The 18,730-nt window shown below is 29.4% G+C and overlaps 1 protein-coding gene across 3 annotated transcripts in view; it reads left to right on the top strand.

Annotated features, from left to right (window-relative positions):
* Window positions 1-18,136, top strand: part of LOC126739495 (discoidin domain-containing receptor 2-like) — a 93,755-nt gene extending 75,619 nt beyond the window's left edge. For all 3 annotated transcript variants that reach the window (XM_050445197.1, XM_050445199.1, XM_050445198.1), the window contains exons 12-18: window positions 1,526-1,694; window positions 2,356-2,622; window positions 3,941-4,123; window positions 10,776-10,868; window positions 16,077-16,218; window positions 16,475-16,624; window positions 17,766-18,136. In XM_050445197.1, the coding sequence (XP_050301154.1) occupies window positions 1,526-1,694; window positions 2,356-2,622; window positions 3,941-4,123; window positions 10,776-10,868; window positions 16,077-16,218; window positions 16,475-16,624; window positions 17,766-17,918 (1,157 nt within the window). In that variant the 3' untranslated portion in view covers window positions 17,919-18,136. The remainder of the gene's footprint in view (window positions 1-1,525; window positions 1,695-2,355; window positions 2,623-3,940; window positions 4,124-10,775; window positions 10,869-16,076; window positions 16,219-16,474; window positions 16,625-17,765) is intronic.
* Window positions 18,137-18,730: the final 594 nt, after the last annotated feature.

The following is an 18,730-nucleotide window of genomic DNA, read 5'->3' as shown; positions in this document are numbered from 1 at the left end:
AGAACAACCGCGAGTTCCGCGGTCAAAATTTCCATAATTTTCTGCCCGAAGTAACATTTAATTCGGCAGTATCACGCACTGATTAGAATATATCGATTATCAATTTGCAAAAATTAAAACGTCGACGCCACGGTGCGACGCCGATGTTAGCCTATCTAATGGTGTTGTGGATAAGATGGAGTTATTTGATAATTACGAATTAATTTGTATACCTTTAACGAGTGTCAAGAAAGTATGTTGGTGTTATTATTATTTATCATTTACCTGCACATGATATAATATAGCACGAATACAAATTAGTTCAGGTTTAGTAACGTATATTTAAATTAGATGCATAGTCAATTAAAGCTTTGTTGCCCTCATATACCATATTTGAAAATTCCATTACCATATACCCTGTAGATTAAATCCTACTCCACTTATACATAATAGTGAGTCCGTGCTTATGCTGTAGTGAGTGGAAACTGTGAGCAGTTCTTCGAACAGTTCGTATTATTGATCTTCTAATTCGCAGTCTGTTTTGGAAAGTCAAGAGTTTGTCTTGTATACGTTTATATTTTCGAAGAAGGGCTGATTGGTGTTGAAGATCTCATAGGGTTAATGGCAGCCATTCATTATTTGAATGGAATCTCAGAACCGAAACGTCGAAAACAAAAACTGAAATCAGGTATGCGTTGTCCTTAAAAAGTTGTCCTAATATTTTTTTACAGATTTTAAACATACGTTGAAATAAAAAAAATATAGCCCTTTTTCAAAAATGCTTTTTGGTTTTTTCCAAATATTTCAAAATCGGAAAAAGATAAAATCGTTATGAAAGCGGCACTTAATTGGTAACTAAATGCCCTACAACTTTCCGCATTTAACCAATTTTCTATCTCTTATAGTTTTCAAGATACCCATACATGTACACTCAACTTGGGCCACACTGTTTATTAGTTCCTTTGCCCCCTACCTAAAAAATATTTGGCTTTTTTTAATTTTTTAAATTTAAGAGTTTTTCGCACTGAATGTTTTCAACTAGATACTCCGTATAAAAATAACAAACAGAAAAAGAAGCAAAAGTAGGTATAACCTAAGTTTCATTTGCATTTCAAATACTAATATTGTGAGCAAATACCATTGCCAATCATAAAATTATATTTTTTTTAAAAAACTAAAATAAATTCTAGGTGAGAAATTAATTTTGAAAATGTTCCAAGGGGCAACAATAAAAAAATTATGAAAAAAGAGAAACAGTCAAAATCAACACTTTTCTTATACAGAACGTAAATAAATATTTTTAAAATAATCTAAACATATTGCCCAATTTATTTAAGATATCCTGACCTAAATAAACCTACTGTACGATCCAGAAAACAAAATTAATTTCGCCGGAAAGCTGCATATATCACGGATTAACTTAGCTTTTAGTTAATTTAAAGATTAGCGCTACCATAATTTGTGTGAGGTTGAATCAGTAACTAAATCTTGGGTCTAGCGTTGCGAGATATTTCATTAAGATTAAATACTATTTTTATATTTTTAGATCTAGATCCAAATAGCTTTCTTAACTTCCATGGAATTGACTCACAATTTGATAGTTATAATAAAGAACCACCCCCAGTGCCGCCCCCACCAGATGATTATTATTCTGGAAGAGAGATTAGCGAAATTTTTTCGAACGATTTGTCTATAAGCTCTGAGATCTCTAACAGGTAAACTATTGATTTTTTTTTGTTTGTTACCTTCTTTTTCTCGTTTTTCAGAATTCGTTTCTTCAACTTTCTTTTCAATTTCTTCGTTCAGAATCTATTTTAAATGTTGCTTTATTTCTTTAAGTAATTATAAACTATTTGAAATTCTGCCTGATTGCGTGAAATATACTAAAAATTAAATTAAAAATAAATACAGATAGAGAATGAGTATTAGTAGTCCCTAATATATTAAATAATGAAATTTATCCCATATAAATTTCATTATTTAATATAAATTTCATTATTTAACATATAAGCGATTTTCATATTTTTTTTATATTCTTTTTGTTCCATCATTCAATTTGTCTTCTTATAATAATTATTATAGCAATTTGTATTTTGCTTTAATTTTGGGATATATTATTTTTAGTAATTAAAAATATTTTGAACTAGACACTTTTGTATATTAAGTTTTACTATTAAAAATGTTAAAAGTATTGTGGTATGCAATCATAAAATTATAAAACAGAAATGTTCTACAGATATAAATACTGCATATAAAAAACTAACTAAATAATTTAATGCTTAAATGCCATCGAAAAACAAATAAATTTTCAATCATGCAGTTACGTGCTTAACCAAAATTTCGTAATAACAATTAATTATTTTCATGTTCTTATAGGCCCTCGACTCGTCCCCATCTAATTCTACCCTTGAGTCTGAACGAGATGCCAGATAATGGTCGTCAAAAAGACAAAACGCAGGAAGATTTCCAGTTAACGAAATTCTCTAGTGAAAAATTACAGATAATTGAGAAAATGGGAAAAGGAAGGTTCGGGGATTTGCACATATGCGAAATTCGTGACGATTTTATTAGAGATTCGAGTGCAGTTAATTTCGGAATCGTTATGTCTTTGGACAACGTGGCACTTTTGGAAGAATTTAGGATGTAAGTTAATTAATTGTTAAGCGTTTTTAATTTAATTAAAAATATGCAAATTTCTTAAAAAGGTGCCAATAATAAAACGGGTTTAATTCGGGAAAATCTTCGAAATATATAGTAAAACTCTATTAGAATATCTTGAGAATGGCAGAAGGACAATTTTATTATTATTGGCACAACTAAATTCGATAGCAAATTCAATTTCATATTGCGCCGTTAACATAATCCTAAACTTTTACGATCGCATCATAAAATTTAAGTAACTTTCACTATCTTTAGTGCTTTTTCTCATTTTAGGATATTTTTTTTTAAATAGTTTTGCGATAATGCGGAAAATACAAGGAACTATCTAAAATTAGTTTTTTGTGTGATACATTTATTTTTTATGACTATTAAAAGTTATAATGGAACTTATATTATAGCTTTCTAGAACTTATATTATAACTTCTTTAAAATTAAGATTTAATTACTTTTACATTTGTTAAAGAAACATTGATATTTCATTTTTAGCTTTGGGTTGTCTGTACGACTAGAAGAGACACAAATGTGATATTTTTTTGGAAGTAGTTCATGGTACAAAAATTTGCTTAAAGAGAAGTAGAATTTATTTTCTTGTTTTTCTGATGCACTCTTTTTTGCCTCTTTTGAGGTCTCTGTTTCTCACTTTTTCGCGAGCATTAACAATTTTATTGTTTGTATGGGACTAGCCAAAAACAGACTTTTAAGGTGTCCCCATAAATAAAAATTTATTGGATTTTAGTCAGGGGAGCGAGGTGGCCATTAAATTGGTCCACCTTTAAAACGGTATTTATTTTTTTTGTTGAAAACGAACTGAGATACAAAAAAAATACAAGAGGCGAAAAAGTTGTACTTTTAAATGCTTAATAAAACAACAAATATTAAAGTTGAAAAAAGGCAGTGGCGTACATATTTTTGTCAATAATATTTGGTCCCCTGGGACGCCACTGGACCTTCTAATTTGAATCTAAATTGAGCTAAATTAGCCTCCTAATACAGCAAGTAATACTGCTACATTTCAAAAAAATCGAGTAAATATTTTGTTTAATATAAATAAAAAATTAATATTTAAAAAAAAAATTGTCATCCTGTATCTTGAAAACTGTGCATTTCCGGACCCATGTTTAAATAAACTTTTTCTCATATTTTTTTTACAAGGAATCACTCATTGAAATATCTCCGTCTATTTTTCGAACACCCTTTATAGGATATAGTATGTCCTTTAAAATAATGTATGGCACTTAGGGTAATCACTTGGAATACAACAGTTTGTCGTATGAATAAAATTAAATTATACGTTTTGCAGCGAAGCACAATTTCTCCTTAAACTCCAAGATCCTAATCAGGCAAAAATCCTTGGAGGATCCCTAGACAATCCACCCTATTATATTATCAGGGAATACTCACAATATGGCGATCTGTGTCAGTACTTACAAGATCATGTAGCTGAGAGTGCAAGTGCTTTATCCAGCAATGCTAGTGTACTAAGGTTAGTACTTTTAAATAAGTGAATATTAATTTCTTTTTATTAAAAAGTTAAAATTTGAAAAAATAAAGTATTCTAAAAAAAGTGTATCATATCAAATAAAATTATGCAAATACCTATTTAACTGTCCTAAATTCTGCGAATATTCATTAGTCACTTTTCAGTCTTAAATAATTTACAGAACTGTTTATTTTTCGTAAAAAGCACCGGCTAAAGATCGCAAGAGTCTAAATAAAGCTTCTTATTTAAATAGTACGCAAAATTTATTTGACTTTGAGCGTGATAAATTAAACAGCGCCAAGAACTGGGCTAAAGTCGTATTTATACTTCGAAAGGGCTTTTCCTTGGCCTCGGCATTCCTACGAATAATTTCTGCTTAGAGAAATGCAGACGGAAAAGTTTCTTGTTTGGGAACGTAAATATTGTGAAATATTGGAGGGTGGATTAAGATAGTTGGGGTTTCTTTTTCTTATTGAGCTTTTGTTTTAAATAACTTTCTTAATATTGCTTGTTTTAGTTTTGTTTTATGGAAATAAATTTATTTCAAATCGTTATTTATACAACAAAAGTCTTTATATTTAATATTTTAATTAATTTTTCTTATACTACTATAGCCTAAGATTGTATACGAATATCACAGAAACGCCTAAGGAGAATAACGCACTTTTTTAGGTCGCAAAAAAAATATTTGCAAGTTTTGTTTTTTTGACTACAATATTATCAAGTTTAGTTTTTGAAATGCAAATAAAATGAAAATTCCCAAAATTGGTCAAAAATTTATAACAATATATTTTTTTCTTTTCGACTAAATTTTAATTGATAGAACTAAATAATAAATATTTTTAATTTACCATGCTAATTTCGATTCTAAAACTAATAATTAAATAAAAACTAATTTTTTTTTAATCCGTTATGATATTTTTAATTTTAATAATTTAATGCTAAGAACACGCATGAAACGTCCTTCAAAAAGAGAAATGTTTAGTTTTAAAAGTATACCTAAACGAAAAACCTTTACAAAAAAAAACATAAGTTCCTTAGTGCAAAATTTAAGAAGTACCTAAATAGATCATTTTTAAGTAAATCAGTTGAAAACTAAATACACAATTAAATCCGCCTATAAAAGACATGTTAGGCCTATATAACAACACAGGATGCACTGAACAAGTAATGCAAGAATGAAGGTTTGTCGGTAAATCTGTAAGCCTGCTTACAATCACATTAAATCCTATCACAAAAAATAGAGCCTTAGTTGAACCAAAAGCAACACAAAACTCAAATAACACTATTAAAAGAAGTTAAGTATTTTAGAAGATATTCTTAAGGCAAAAACTGCTCTAGATAAATGCACGAGACTTTGTGTTAAAAATTAAAGCTTTAGCTCAGAAATGAACTTATGCCTTTATAAAATGGTATGTACTAACACTCATGTTGTCATATGTAGGTTTGGTTCATTGGCGCAATAATGGTTGCAATTAATAAAATCAGATCTTATCTGCTACACAGATGACTTAATGGCAGTATGTATGTACTGGTACAGTTTTTTACCTTTTGGACCTTACCTATGATGTATATAGAGCCAAAAAAAAAGACCTTAAATCTTTTAAAGCTAAGATTTTTTTGAAAGTTAAATCAGTACAGATTAACCGGAAGGCAAAAAAAATATGAAAATAGAACCCTAAAACGCATTTGATTAGCGGAAAAAAGAGTTAAAAATACGTGGTTTTTAATAAAGAAATATCTGAAACGTTTTATTAGACCTGAACTAGTCAAAAGGCAAAAAAGTATTACAAAATTTAACAAAATATTAAACAGGGTATTTTAAACGCAATTTTTAAAACCAATTATCATTTAATAAAAGAAATTTTTATATAAGCCTTAAAGAAAGAAAGAAAGAAAGAAAATGTGCTATATTACGTAATAATAATCTTGTGTACAAGCATCCTACAAGCTAAATAAACAAAACAAAAATACAATTTCAAAAATTGACAAAACAATGAACAAATTTAAACACAAGAAGACAAAACTTTTTGAACATACTTGAATTAAAGGTAACTAAATAAAACAATCAATTACTAAATAAAGGTAAACTTGTTGACAAAACTAGAGAAGAAAAAAGAAAAAAAAACTTTCCAACATGTCCAAGGTTTAAACCTATCATTAAAAAAGTCATCCAGGTTATAATATGCCTTAGCCAATAAAAGCGTCTTTAATTCTCTTTTAAATTTCTTAACATCCGATATATGTCTAACACATAGAGGAACATGATTGTAAATTTTTTTACTTATGTAAATTAATGAGTTTTTGGTGAGGGAAGACGTAGGAATAGGTAGGGGAACATCATTTACACGACAAGTCAAATGGCCAGTGTCAGAGGGTAGTTTGGGAATTTTGTGAATAAGAGCAGCTGTTTCTAAGATAAAGAGTGAAAAAAGAGTTAGAATTTCTTCAGAAATGAAGAGGGGTTTGCAAGAATCTCTTAACTTAGCAGAATACAGGTATCTAACTGCTTTTTTTTGAATAACAAAGTCAATGTTAAGTAGCCCCTTATTGGTTAAACCCCAAAAAGGCAAGCCATACCGAATGAGATTCAATAAGTGAAAAGTACACTGAATGTGCAACCACCCCTCCCAGTTCTTGTTTTGCCATTCTTACTGCAAAACATAGATAGAACCAGAAGATAATTTCCCAGCTAAATGTAAAATATGATCTTCAAACCGAAGGCGACCATCAATGGTAATTCCTAGGAACTTGCAGCACTCTTTATTCTGCAAGAGGGAATTTTCGTCAAACATCAGACCCTGAACATCGTACTTAAACCCCATAATAGACGTCTTTCTTACATTAAACATGAGCCTGTTGGAAGTTAAAATGGCCTAATTCCTTAAGTAGATATTTTTTGAATTAATTATAACATTTTAGATTAAGTAAAAAAGGAGTTATAAGGATCTATATAAATTCTGGTAAAAATTATTTGGAAGGCAGTTTTAACAAAGCGGCCTTAAGAGTTATTTATGTAAAAGTGTGTATAATCATTTACTTATTTTATTGGATATTACAATATTAATATCTCAGTTAAAATCAATTTGTGTTCTTAGATTTAAAGTTTTACTTTATTTTTACGACTTACTTTTTTAAGTGTGTAAAATAGTTAATAATGAACGAGAACTTTCCAAGAAATTTTTATATTGCCAAAGAAAACATTTAAAATATCTAATTATTTTACACACTTTGTAAGACTTTGAACTAACTTTTGTATATAAAAAAATTTTTTTTTCACTTTTTTATTGCTAAACTTTTAGATCAGAGACGTTGTTTTACTACTTTTTATTACTTAGTAGCACAGATAAGACGAGACAATTCAAGTCGTTTTATCTATGCTTCGAGTATCGAAATCGTCAGCCTAGAATATCTTTTTAGATCCTTTTCTTTTTCTGTTTAAACTATCCTAGAATTTTTTTACATTAAAACATTTAGATATTTAAGTACAGTGTTTAATAGAGTTTTTTGTCTTTAAGCTAATTGCAACCTAAAAAAAGTCATTTTCCTTTATTATTTAAAAAATTGCTTGGCCAAATAGAGTTTTCACGTAATTGATTAAAAATACCAAAAAGCTTTTTTCTTACTATCCTGAGTAAATTAATTACTTCCACAGGGTTCATAAAGTTTAATTTTTACGCATTAGTGCAAAAAGTAAATCTGACATTCAATTTATAATTTGTCAAAATTATCAACTATAGAGTGTGGTGACTTTAACTGGAATAAATTCAGTTAAAACTAATCAAATCTCGCAAAATTCTCCGTCGATTCGATTTTTGTTTATTTTTTTTCACATTTCAAGATAGTTTTTGTTTTTTTCACCTACAGGAGGGGTTCAAATTAACCCAAACGTTTTTTTTCAAATGGAAAGCCACTTTTTTAAACTCTCATGGAAAAGAGCCCTTTTTCCCAATTAAATTGCCCTATTTACTTTTGTGATTATCTAATAGAGAAATACAAAAAAAAAATAAAAACCATTAAATGATTAAAAGCCTCGAAATTTTTTTTATTGGTAAACTGTTGGCGTGTTTGTTTATTTTATTGGTATCATGACATTTCCTGACATTGTTGTAGTGTCACTGTTAAAGTGAATTTCAACCTGTTGTTAAATAAGTTAACTTATATTGAAAAAATGTCTTATTTATTCGAATCCCACAAGATTGAAATCTTAATGATGATTGGTTATGGGGACAGAAGTCATACTTAGCTAGAGGTTGTCTACTTTTTCAGGCAGAAATATCCAGATTTGCCACCTATTAATCAAGGTACGGTTAGTAAAATCGAAAGCAGATTTCGAGAAGTTGGGCACCTGAGGGATGTTTCAAGACAAAGGTCTTCTAAAATTGATGAAAACACTCAATTAAATGTATTGTTAGCGATGGAAGAAAATCCGGTAACTGCAGCTAGAAGAGTAGCTCGCGAAAACTCTATTTATCATAAATCTGTGCTAAAAAGTGCAAACAAACGACCTTATAAAATGCAACCCGTTCAAGAGTTATTGGAAGACGATCCAGATCGCAGAGTTCAGTTCTGTGAATTAATGATGAACGCCATTGATGAAAATCGCATATCTTCGGAGTGGATCCTTTTTTTTGATGAGGCTACATTCACCTTAAATGGCCATGTTAATAAGCAGAACTGTCGCTACTGGTCTGACGAGAACCTACACTGGGTAAGAGAAACTAATACACAATTTCCCCAGAAAACTAATATTTGGGCTGGCATAATTGGCAGGCAAGTTATAGGGCCCATATTCTTCAATGATACTTTAACTGGGGAAAGATATCTAGAATTTCCTAAACATGAACTAGTTCCAGTCTTACGTGCCTTATATTCGAGTCAGTTCGATCCAGATTTGTATGATGAAAGAATCTGGATGCAACAAGATGGTGCTCCTCCACATTACGCCCGTTATGTACGCCAGTATTTAGATGACAATTTTCCAAACAGATGGATTGGTAGAAGGGGTGCAATCGAGTGGCCGGCACGTTCTCCCGATCTCACCCCACTTGATTTTTTTCTGTGGGGACATTTGAAAATTCAAATTTATATGAGCAAACCAGGAAACCTAGATGATCTCAAAGAACGTATTAGGCAAGAAATCCGACAAATATCTCCAGAAGTGTTAGAAAATGTCAGAAACGAATTTTATTATCGTCTTGGGCTTTGCCAACAAGTAAATGGTGCTCATTTTGAGTATCTTATACATTAAATGCAACTTTTAATAATTTAGTGGTTTTTATTTTTTTTTTTCGTATTTCTCCTTTAAATAATCACAAAAGTAAATAGGGCAATTTAATCAAGAAAAAAGGCTCTTTTTAATGAGAGTTTAAAAAAAGTGGCTTTCCATTTGAAAAAAAAAAGTTGGGGTTAATTTGGACCCTCCTGTAGGTGAAAAAATACAAAAACTATCTTGAAATGTGAAAAAAAAATAAACAAGAATCGACGGGTCTCAGGAATTTTGCGAGATAAATTTTGATTAGTTTTAACTGAATTTAGTCCAGTTAAACATCACACTGTATATAATTTAGTCTAATTTGGTTCATTGTGAATAAGCTAATTTACAAATGGTAGCGGTCATATCAAATATCATTAATTTATTTGCTTATATATAAATATATGACTTACATAGATGAAATAAAAAAATTATTTATAACAAACAGAGAATAGCAATATAAAATTTGGATATCTCTGCTGTAAGAATTGACTTGTCAGTTCCTTTTTAGTAAAAAAGAGAAAAAGCAACTAAAAATACGTTATAGGCAGACAATTTAGACACTAGAAGCAAGTGTAATAATTTACTTTATCTTGTTATATCTATGTACTAGTTATATAGTAGGTAGTGGAAAAAACGTCCATTATAGTTCAAAAGTTAAAAAAAAAACCCTCTAAGTGATTTTATATATTAAGATAATTTAGAAGTAAACGTTAGTCTAAAGTCCAAAAAAGTAAGTAACAAAACAATTTGTAGTAGACAATTAAGAAGTTAGTTTTAAAAGCTATTTTTAAAAATAATGTGATAAGGTATGTTCAAGGCATCAATACCAAAAATCGGTTAATTCATTAGAAAACGTTTTCATTAATAGGGTTTAAACATAGTGAAATTTTTAATAAACATCTAACTACATAAAATGTTTTAAAATTTAATTTCTCTTCCTAAAATTTCCTTTCTTTTTTTTATGAAAACTAATTTTCTTTTAATTATAATTTTTAGTTACTCTTGTCTTATTTATATAGCATCTCAGACCTGCAGAACTCTCTTTTTTAATAGAATATGTGTCAACTTGTTGATTAATCTCTTTCTAGGTTAATATTAGTCTAAAGACTGCAACAAAAAATTTAGAAACTTCTTTTTGAGCAAATATTTGAGTTTTTTTGTTTGAAAGAATCCAGGATACTTCAAGTAAAAAAAAAGGGTAATATGAACTGAAGAGACAGATGATTAAGACACTTATAACACAGAAATAACGTGACAATTTGTCTTGATATATCAGTGCTAATAGTGGAAAAACATTCTATTATATTCCAAGAGCTAACAAAAAAAAAAAGAAAAAAACATGTTTTTTGATAAACAAAAGCCAATTCATTTTTAACTTATATTACCTTTAATTTTCAGTTATGGTTGCCTTATATATATGGCATCACAAGTCGCGTCAGCAATGAAATATTTTGAGGCCAACGGATACGTTCACAAAGACTTAGCAGCTAGGTAAGTATTATAATTTTTATTAGTATTATGCAATTTAATGATAATATTAAAAGCCTGAACTATTTTCTTTATATGTTTATTCACTACTTTAATAGTAAAAATTTTAATTTTAATTTTAAACATAATTGCATTAGTTCACGTCAAGTGATCTGGTTTGGAAAATTCTTGTAAGCTAATTAAATCTCGTGGAAACGTTAGTCAGAGTTAACCATTAAATCTTATAGAGTATAATAGCGGAGCCTAATTTAGTAACAAATTCTAAGATTAAGGAGTTTGAGTAGTATAATTTCTTGTTTTTTAAATTTAAAAAATGTATGTTGGCAAATTAATAAAAGAAAAATTTTAGTTGTGCAATTGCTTAGGAAATTTGTTGTAAATTTTATTTCGAAACAGCTTAAAATTAAAACAGTAAATACAAAAAAGGGGAAATTAGAAAGAGAGATTAAGGACTGTGATTTTTTTCATAAATAAAAATTATAAATTGGCTTTTTTTCAGTTTCTTTATCGTTTAATCTCTATCTGTTTTAATGCTTACATTTCCTAACTGTTTTGATGTTTCACCCCTTTACGGCAAGCTCATATTTGTGGAAAATAATTGCCGCTCTTGATTTAAAAGGCAAAATGAGAAAAGAGAGGGCACGTAGCTCGCACGGATGCTAAGCTGTTTACACATTAAGCTGAGAATGCCAGAGGTGTTGTAAAACTGCTAATGGATTACCTAATTTTAAATCTGTGCAATCTTGCTCGGTATCATTAAATAAAGTTGAAAGTATGTTATTTTTAGTTTTTTAAAGGGGTGATTATTTATGAATAAAATATAATTCTTTAAATAGTTAAAGTTATTTCACGAGATGAATAATTTATTTTAACGATGTAATTTTTTGGAAAGAGAAGGGTACGAATTCCTTCAATATTTTTTTCGTAATTTTTAATGATAATATTTTTATCTTTAATTAATTATTTTCACCACTTCATTTTATCTCTAACCACCTGTATTTCGCTAACTAAATGATTGATGCTTAAACTTATCGAACGTGTGATTAGGTAATTGAAACAACATACATAGCGTTACGTTATTCCTTTAATAACGTTCCTCCTCATCTAATCAGTGCCAAATCTAGGCGAACTGAAGGGGGTAGTTCCAGAGGGCAATCGGTCGACCACATCTGAGATTAACTGACACATCAATGTCTCCTAACTAGCAGCAAACTTTATTAATGAAGTCGCCTGGACGGGTCCACACGACTCTCGAGAATTCAACGGTTCGGTGTCTGAGGATCGCTTTAATCTATTGTCTATCAGTCCAGGGTCACATTCCGGAGGTTGTAGCCTGTCCGTTATTAAACTAGCGCTATAATTAATGTGTTATGAACTTTATGGAGGAAAAAATTTGTTATTACCACAATGTAATTTTATTAAAGGAACGTTAGCTTAAACATAGTATTTACTATAATTATCTGGTCTATAAGGTAATTAAATCGTATTTTTTTACTAAAAAAGACACTGGCATTGACAAGTATGAAAATTTATTTATTTATTACAGTGCTTAACAGAAAATCTCATTTTCAAAGTGAGCTATACTAATTTATTTGTTATGTGTAGTGCACATGATATATTACGTAAATAGAAGAATACCGCACTATATTTGTTCGAGCTCTACACAGAGAGAATAATACATTTTAACGTGATGATTTGCAAGGTACTATGAATTTAATTTTGTGTAATAGCTCAGGAAATTCAAGTTGATTTTGCAGTAGCTTAAATGAAAATACTTGTGAGAGATATTTTTTTCTGATTACAATGGATGCGGTAATAAGCAGTTTATGGAAGTCTTTCTCTGGTAGGTTAAGCACTCCGAGTTTTCAAGTAGAGCAGCTTTAAAAACCTCCTGTAAACAATCTTAAGATCATTCAACGTGTTGACTATATTCAGGAGACCAGACTATCAAAGCATACTTAAATTAGATTAAATAAAGGAAAAGCTGCATTATCAATAAATTGGAAAGTGCTTGGTGAAGGATAGCTTACTATCAAATATCACGAAAAGAGTCTGGCCTAGATAACCTGTAGTTATCTATTATGGGATTTAATTTTAATATTAAAATTATTACTTGACGCTTATCCATATTCAAAGATAATCTTTTATTGTTGTACCAATTTATTTTTATTGCTTATTTTAAAGTCATTTTAATTACTTTTTAACCAGTTGAGGTAACTCTTAAGATCACTAAATAAGATTTTTCTATGTCGTGTAAGTATGTTATTATGTAGTATGTAGTAATAATTAGTGGTGGTTAGTTTTTTTTACATAAATGGCTAAAGAGATATATATTTACAGATCTCGTGTTTCTTAATAGTACCACCAACTATATTATAAATGACAGCCGACCATTTAGTTATCAGTGAAAATTAAATTAAATCTGCCTGATCTATTCTGACTTTCAAAGACGGCAACGAAAATATAGCTTGCAAAAAGCAATGTTCTCATAAAAGCTTAATAAGACCGTACAGTCATCTAATAGCATTGATATTTTTGAAATTTTAAATTTAGATGTGACTTTTAATGAAGTATCCTCTAGTGCTCTATTGTATGAGATAATGGTTTTCCTGTTATACTCTATTTAAAATAAATTTTAATTATATTCTTGATAAATAATTTATAGTACAATTTACTGGTGTTTGAGTTGATCTCCCACTATCGAGCATGAATCCGACTCAAGCCTAAGGTAGTTTTCAGAGATAAAGTATCATTTTAAGATATCTGCAAAACATAAAAATTTATCAATCTAAAAACATTTTGAAATATCATTGATATTTAATATAAATAAGAAAGATCCTAGGTGAAAGCCTTAAGCAATTTGGATTATTTTATAGTAGCTCTTAAAGTAATGGAATTTTTCACTACTTTTCTATCCCTAATAATTTTTTGACGGCCGCTCTATGAATCATGATCTTGTCCAAATCGAGCTAATTACTTGAGATATTTGGATTTTCGTGGAATAAAATCAAAATATTTCATCTTATATTGTTAAGAATCTTAACCCCTTCCAAGATCCTTAAGAGTTCCAATTTCTTTTCATTTAGCTTTAATTCTACTGATCTTAAATTTCAGAAAAATATTAAAAGTTTGTTTTGTGTTCTAGTTTTCTTACCACAGCCAAGCATAATTAATATTTCAGATCTTTCAGTCTCAGTTAAACGCATTTTAAATATACAGGGTGGCCCATCGAAAACGTACCGCAAGGCATTACAGGGTGGGAAACAACTTTTCGACAAAATCCAAAAACACGTCAAGTACGTTTGTCAGAGGGACAACTTTCGACATAAAAACCATATCAAAAAACTCAACCCTCTAAGTGACATCCCCTATTTTTTTTCAAATGGGACGGGGGATCAAGTGGTATCTCTTTAAAAGAGTCTTGTCATTCCCTATACAACGCTGCTTAGTTTTTAAAAATCAAGTCACTCGTTCAAGAAATATGGGCTCTTGAAAGTTAAACAATAATGTGTGACAAAAATGCAAAAAGCGATTTTATGCTTACCATTTTAATCAAATAAAGTGCTGTCCCCGAACGTTCATACAGTGATTCAAATTATCTTCAGACCGTTGCCGAACGTTTAGAAGCATTTGCGGTGTCACTTCGCGACATACGTAAATAATTCTGCTTCGCAACTATTCTAATGTAGCAGGTGAAGTTTTGGAAACTACGGATTTTATGTGTTCCCACAAGAAAAAATCTAAAGGACCGAGGTGGCCACTCAATTGCGCCCCTTCGTCCTATCCAGCGTCCTGCAAATCTGTTATTTAAATAGTTGAGTACATTTAGCGAGAAATGTGGCGGAGTCAAGCTCCGTCTTGTTGGAAAATCAATTCCTGTTCATTGTATGCGCGGTCCTCTTCTATGATATTTTTTAGAGCTGGGTTGATGGCATTTTATCACAAATCTGAGTACATATCGCCTGTTAAATTTCCAGGGAGGAAGAAAGAGCCTACAATGGTGTTTCCAAAAATACCAGCTCATACAACTTCTGGGGCGGTTTTGTGTGTGTTTCGTGGAAAATCCTTGGATTGTTGTCAGCCCAATAACGGCAATTGTGGCGATTCACTAAACCATTTAGGAAGAAAGAATACTCGCCTGAAAAACACACATTAAATGTAAAATTATTATTGTTTAACGCTCGTTCACTCATAACTTCGTAAAACTGCAAGCGATAATCAAAGTCGTCTTCATTTAATTCTTGCACTAAGCGAATTTTATAGGGATGGAACTTGTTGTTCTTCGTTGATGCTGTCTACCTGTGCTTAATAGTTGTTGACTTATTATTTTTGGTGAGAATGTTCATGACAGTGTTGAGCAGGTATATGCCTCGTACAATCAAGGCAAAATGTTTCTTTTCTTCCTTCTTTTTATTCCTGAACTAGTTCTCCTGAACGCCATAATTATACTGTAAAGTTGTGATAGTTCTATTATTAAATCATTACGTCCATATTTGAGTATCTATTTTAAAAATTGTCACTAAATGCCAGAAGTTCTAAATTTATTATACAGGATTGGTTTTTAGTTTAAGATAGCTTAAGTCAATTTAAAGCAGTCAAAGTCAGAAATTGTTTTTTGTTTTAAGATTTAATTGTCTATATTCATTAGAAATTTAAAGTTTTCATCTAATGTTAACGGCTAAATTATTAGACTTACTAAATATTTATTCATAAAGGTTTTAATTTTTTCTTGTAACATAATGTTTACCCCTTCCAGGTAGTTAAGAGTTACTTCCTTGGCAGTTTATGTTTTCAATATTTTCATATTGCAATTTTAATTTTTTTATATATAGGGATTATATTTTCTTATCTGTTATATTGAAGTTCTAGGTAATTTTAGTCATGTTGCCTAAACGTAATTTTTTCTCCATATAATTTAAGCTTATCTTTATTTTTACCAACCAAATTTCATGAAATTATAAGCATCTATTTTTTTGTATTTGTAATTTTTATTTTGGTCTAGGTACTAGGTATATATGACACTCAAAAACTTCCCCGTTTTTATATTTTATTTATTTGATTTTATAAATTTAATTAAAAGAAATTAAATTAAAAATTTTAATTTAAACTTTACTCAAAAATAAATGCATATTTGGTCGCAACAATAAATTCACAAAAAATCGTAACTTTTCAGCCTTTTTATTAATTTATTCGAAATATTTTCTATTTCAGAAACTGTTTGGTGGGCAAAAATTATGAAGTAAAAGTGACAGACCTTGGCAATCAGAGGGAAATATACAGCCAGGATTATTGTCAAATAAGCGGTCCTAGTTTTCTACCTTTAAGATGGATGGCATGGGAAAGTGCCCTTCTGGCAAGTAGTATAATGCATTATAAAATTCATTTTATTAAAAAGATTTTTAGGTCACAATATAATCTATTTTTAATTTAAGATTTTATTATAATGCTGTTATATAGATATAGTTTTTGTTGTGTTAACTAGTTGCCTGCTGCACATTTATTCTTTAATATTTTAAAATGTAAACTGTATATATATAAGAACCTGAATCCTATTTTATAATCATAATACAAAAGGACATTTGCTAAATATATTTTTTTTCTAATTTCAGGGTTCATTTTCAATAAAAAGCGACATCTGGGCTTTTGCAGTAGTGCTGTGGGAAATCTTAACTTTTGCGAGGGAACAGCCGTTTGAATATTTGACTGACGATAAGGTTCTGGAAAATCTGGCTCAATATTATCAAAACAGTGGAAACCAGGTACATAAATGACAGTTATAACAGTATTTTCATGTTATTTATACAAAGTATCTTAGAAACAATGTTTATTAGTAAACATCTATAACAATGTTTATCCTATTCTCCTATATATTATTTGAGTCTAAGGTGCATAATGATTTTAAGCATAGCTAATATAATATTCTTTTATCATGATTCTTAAACCAGAACATTATTTGTTTGCCTGTTGGACAAAATTATATATTCCATTTATTATTTGGTCTATAACTAGTATTATTAAAATGCGTCATGATTGCTAAAGCTATATGTTTAAGATTATACAGACGATTGTATATTGAGCAGTTTTCTGGCGGTAATATCTCGACCAAAATATATTCGAAAATATTTATCAACGTTTTCTTGAAATAGGCAAATTAATATGAAATAAAAGGCCAAAAAAATTAATTACTGGTATTAATCCAGGTACTATACGTGATAAATTGCCAATATATTCTTATAAGCAATGTTTTACATTTATACCACATTCAACGTGTTTAGACAACTAAGACTAATTGTTGAATATCGTCCATATATTGCAATATGTTATAGGCAAACATTACTTCTAATTCCTTTTAAAATGCTCTTCACCGATAAAACAAGTTTCTTAAGAAATAGAATACGAAATTAATACAACCACATGTACGAAGATGAAATTCCGTATCAGATATGTAAAGATTGATTTCAATATAAGTTTCTTCTTGATATCTATCTCAAATATTCTCAAACATTATCAAAATCTCTTTTAAATAAAGTACCACATTCTCATTCCTAAATACTAAAATTTCGAAAATAAAATAAAGTTTCTTTATAAATCGGAATTTAGTATAAGTATTTAATATTATCATAGAGTTAGGTACAGGATAATGTAAAGAAAAAAATTTCAGAAAGCAATTACAAATCCAAAAATGCTAACATGATACAGACACTTTTATCTGAAATAGATGATACCATATTTTGGAATAAGTAGCAACGGTGCATGGCTAATAATATGTTAGATCGGTAGATCGTTAAGAAATACCCATTGCTTAACCTAAAAAAACAATCCTCCATCCTGCTTTTCATAAATGTCTAACATACCATCGACTAATTTACCGCCTGTATTAAAAAACGTTTTCTTTTCCAGATTTTTCTCGACATACCCCATAACTGCCCCAAAGAAATCTACGATCTAATGCTCGAATGTTGGAACCGTAACGAATCAGACCGACCAACTTTCCGAGAGATTCACCTCTTCTTGCAAAGAAAAAATTTAGGTTACAAACCGGAAATGCACTGACAAAAAATGTTTAAGGTAAAGCTCTTCAACTGTTATGACAATAATTATCAAAAGCTAAGTGATAAATTAAGATTACTTGAAATATAGAGCTTATATAGAAATATTATGACAAACATGTATTATAGATGTATGTTTCTTTTTTAATGTTTATTAATACTTAATAATATAAAAGTAGAAAATAATATTTTGATGGATATTAAAATAAAAGCTTTCTTTTATATGCTTCGTGCCTTTTTCTATATATATATATATATATATATCTTGAAAATGTATATAAAAGCATTTAGGGCTAGTGCAGAAGTTGATTATTTCTAGATTAGCATAATTGTAATGTAAAACTCACTGTCTCACTAGTTATTTAAGATTATTATTCCTACGACCACTTAAGGCACCCATAAGTATTCTCTAATTTTTATTTGTAGAAAGTGGTACTTTCAACCCATTGGCATAAAACTTTCTGAATGAGCATAAAAACAAGAATTTTTGATGGTGGTAGTCGTAGGAAAAACTTATTAGAATTTAATATAAAAAACTATTGTAGATTAAACGTATTTAATAGAGTTTTCTGAATAAATGTATAAGAATATGTTGAGAACAAAATTTAGGTTTATGTACATATAAATATAATATAAAGGCCGGTATTGTTTCCTGGGGGGCCTAAGGTATTAAAAATATTACATTATGCATATGTATATATATAATATATCTTGAATCTAGAATAAAATTTAACTTAAAATAATAAGTTTGTTTTTTTTTTGAAAAATGTAATTAAATTCTTTATCAAATTAATTTGGATTAAATCGTAAAATTCG

This window comes from Anthonomus grandis, chromosome 8 (genome assembly GCF_022605725.1).
Source record: "Anthonomus grandis grandis chromosome 8, icAntGran1.3, whole genome shotgun sequence".
NCBI classification, from domain to species: domain Eukaryota; kingdom Metazoa; phylum Arthropoda; class Insecta; order Coleoptera; family Curculionidae; genus Anthonomus; species Anthonomus grandis.
This window is presented reverse-complemented; position numbering and strand designations above follow the sequence as displayed.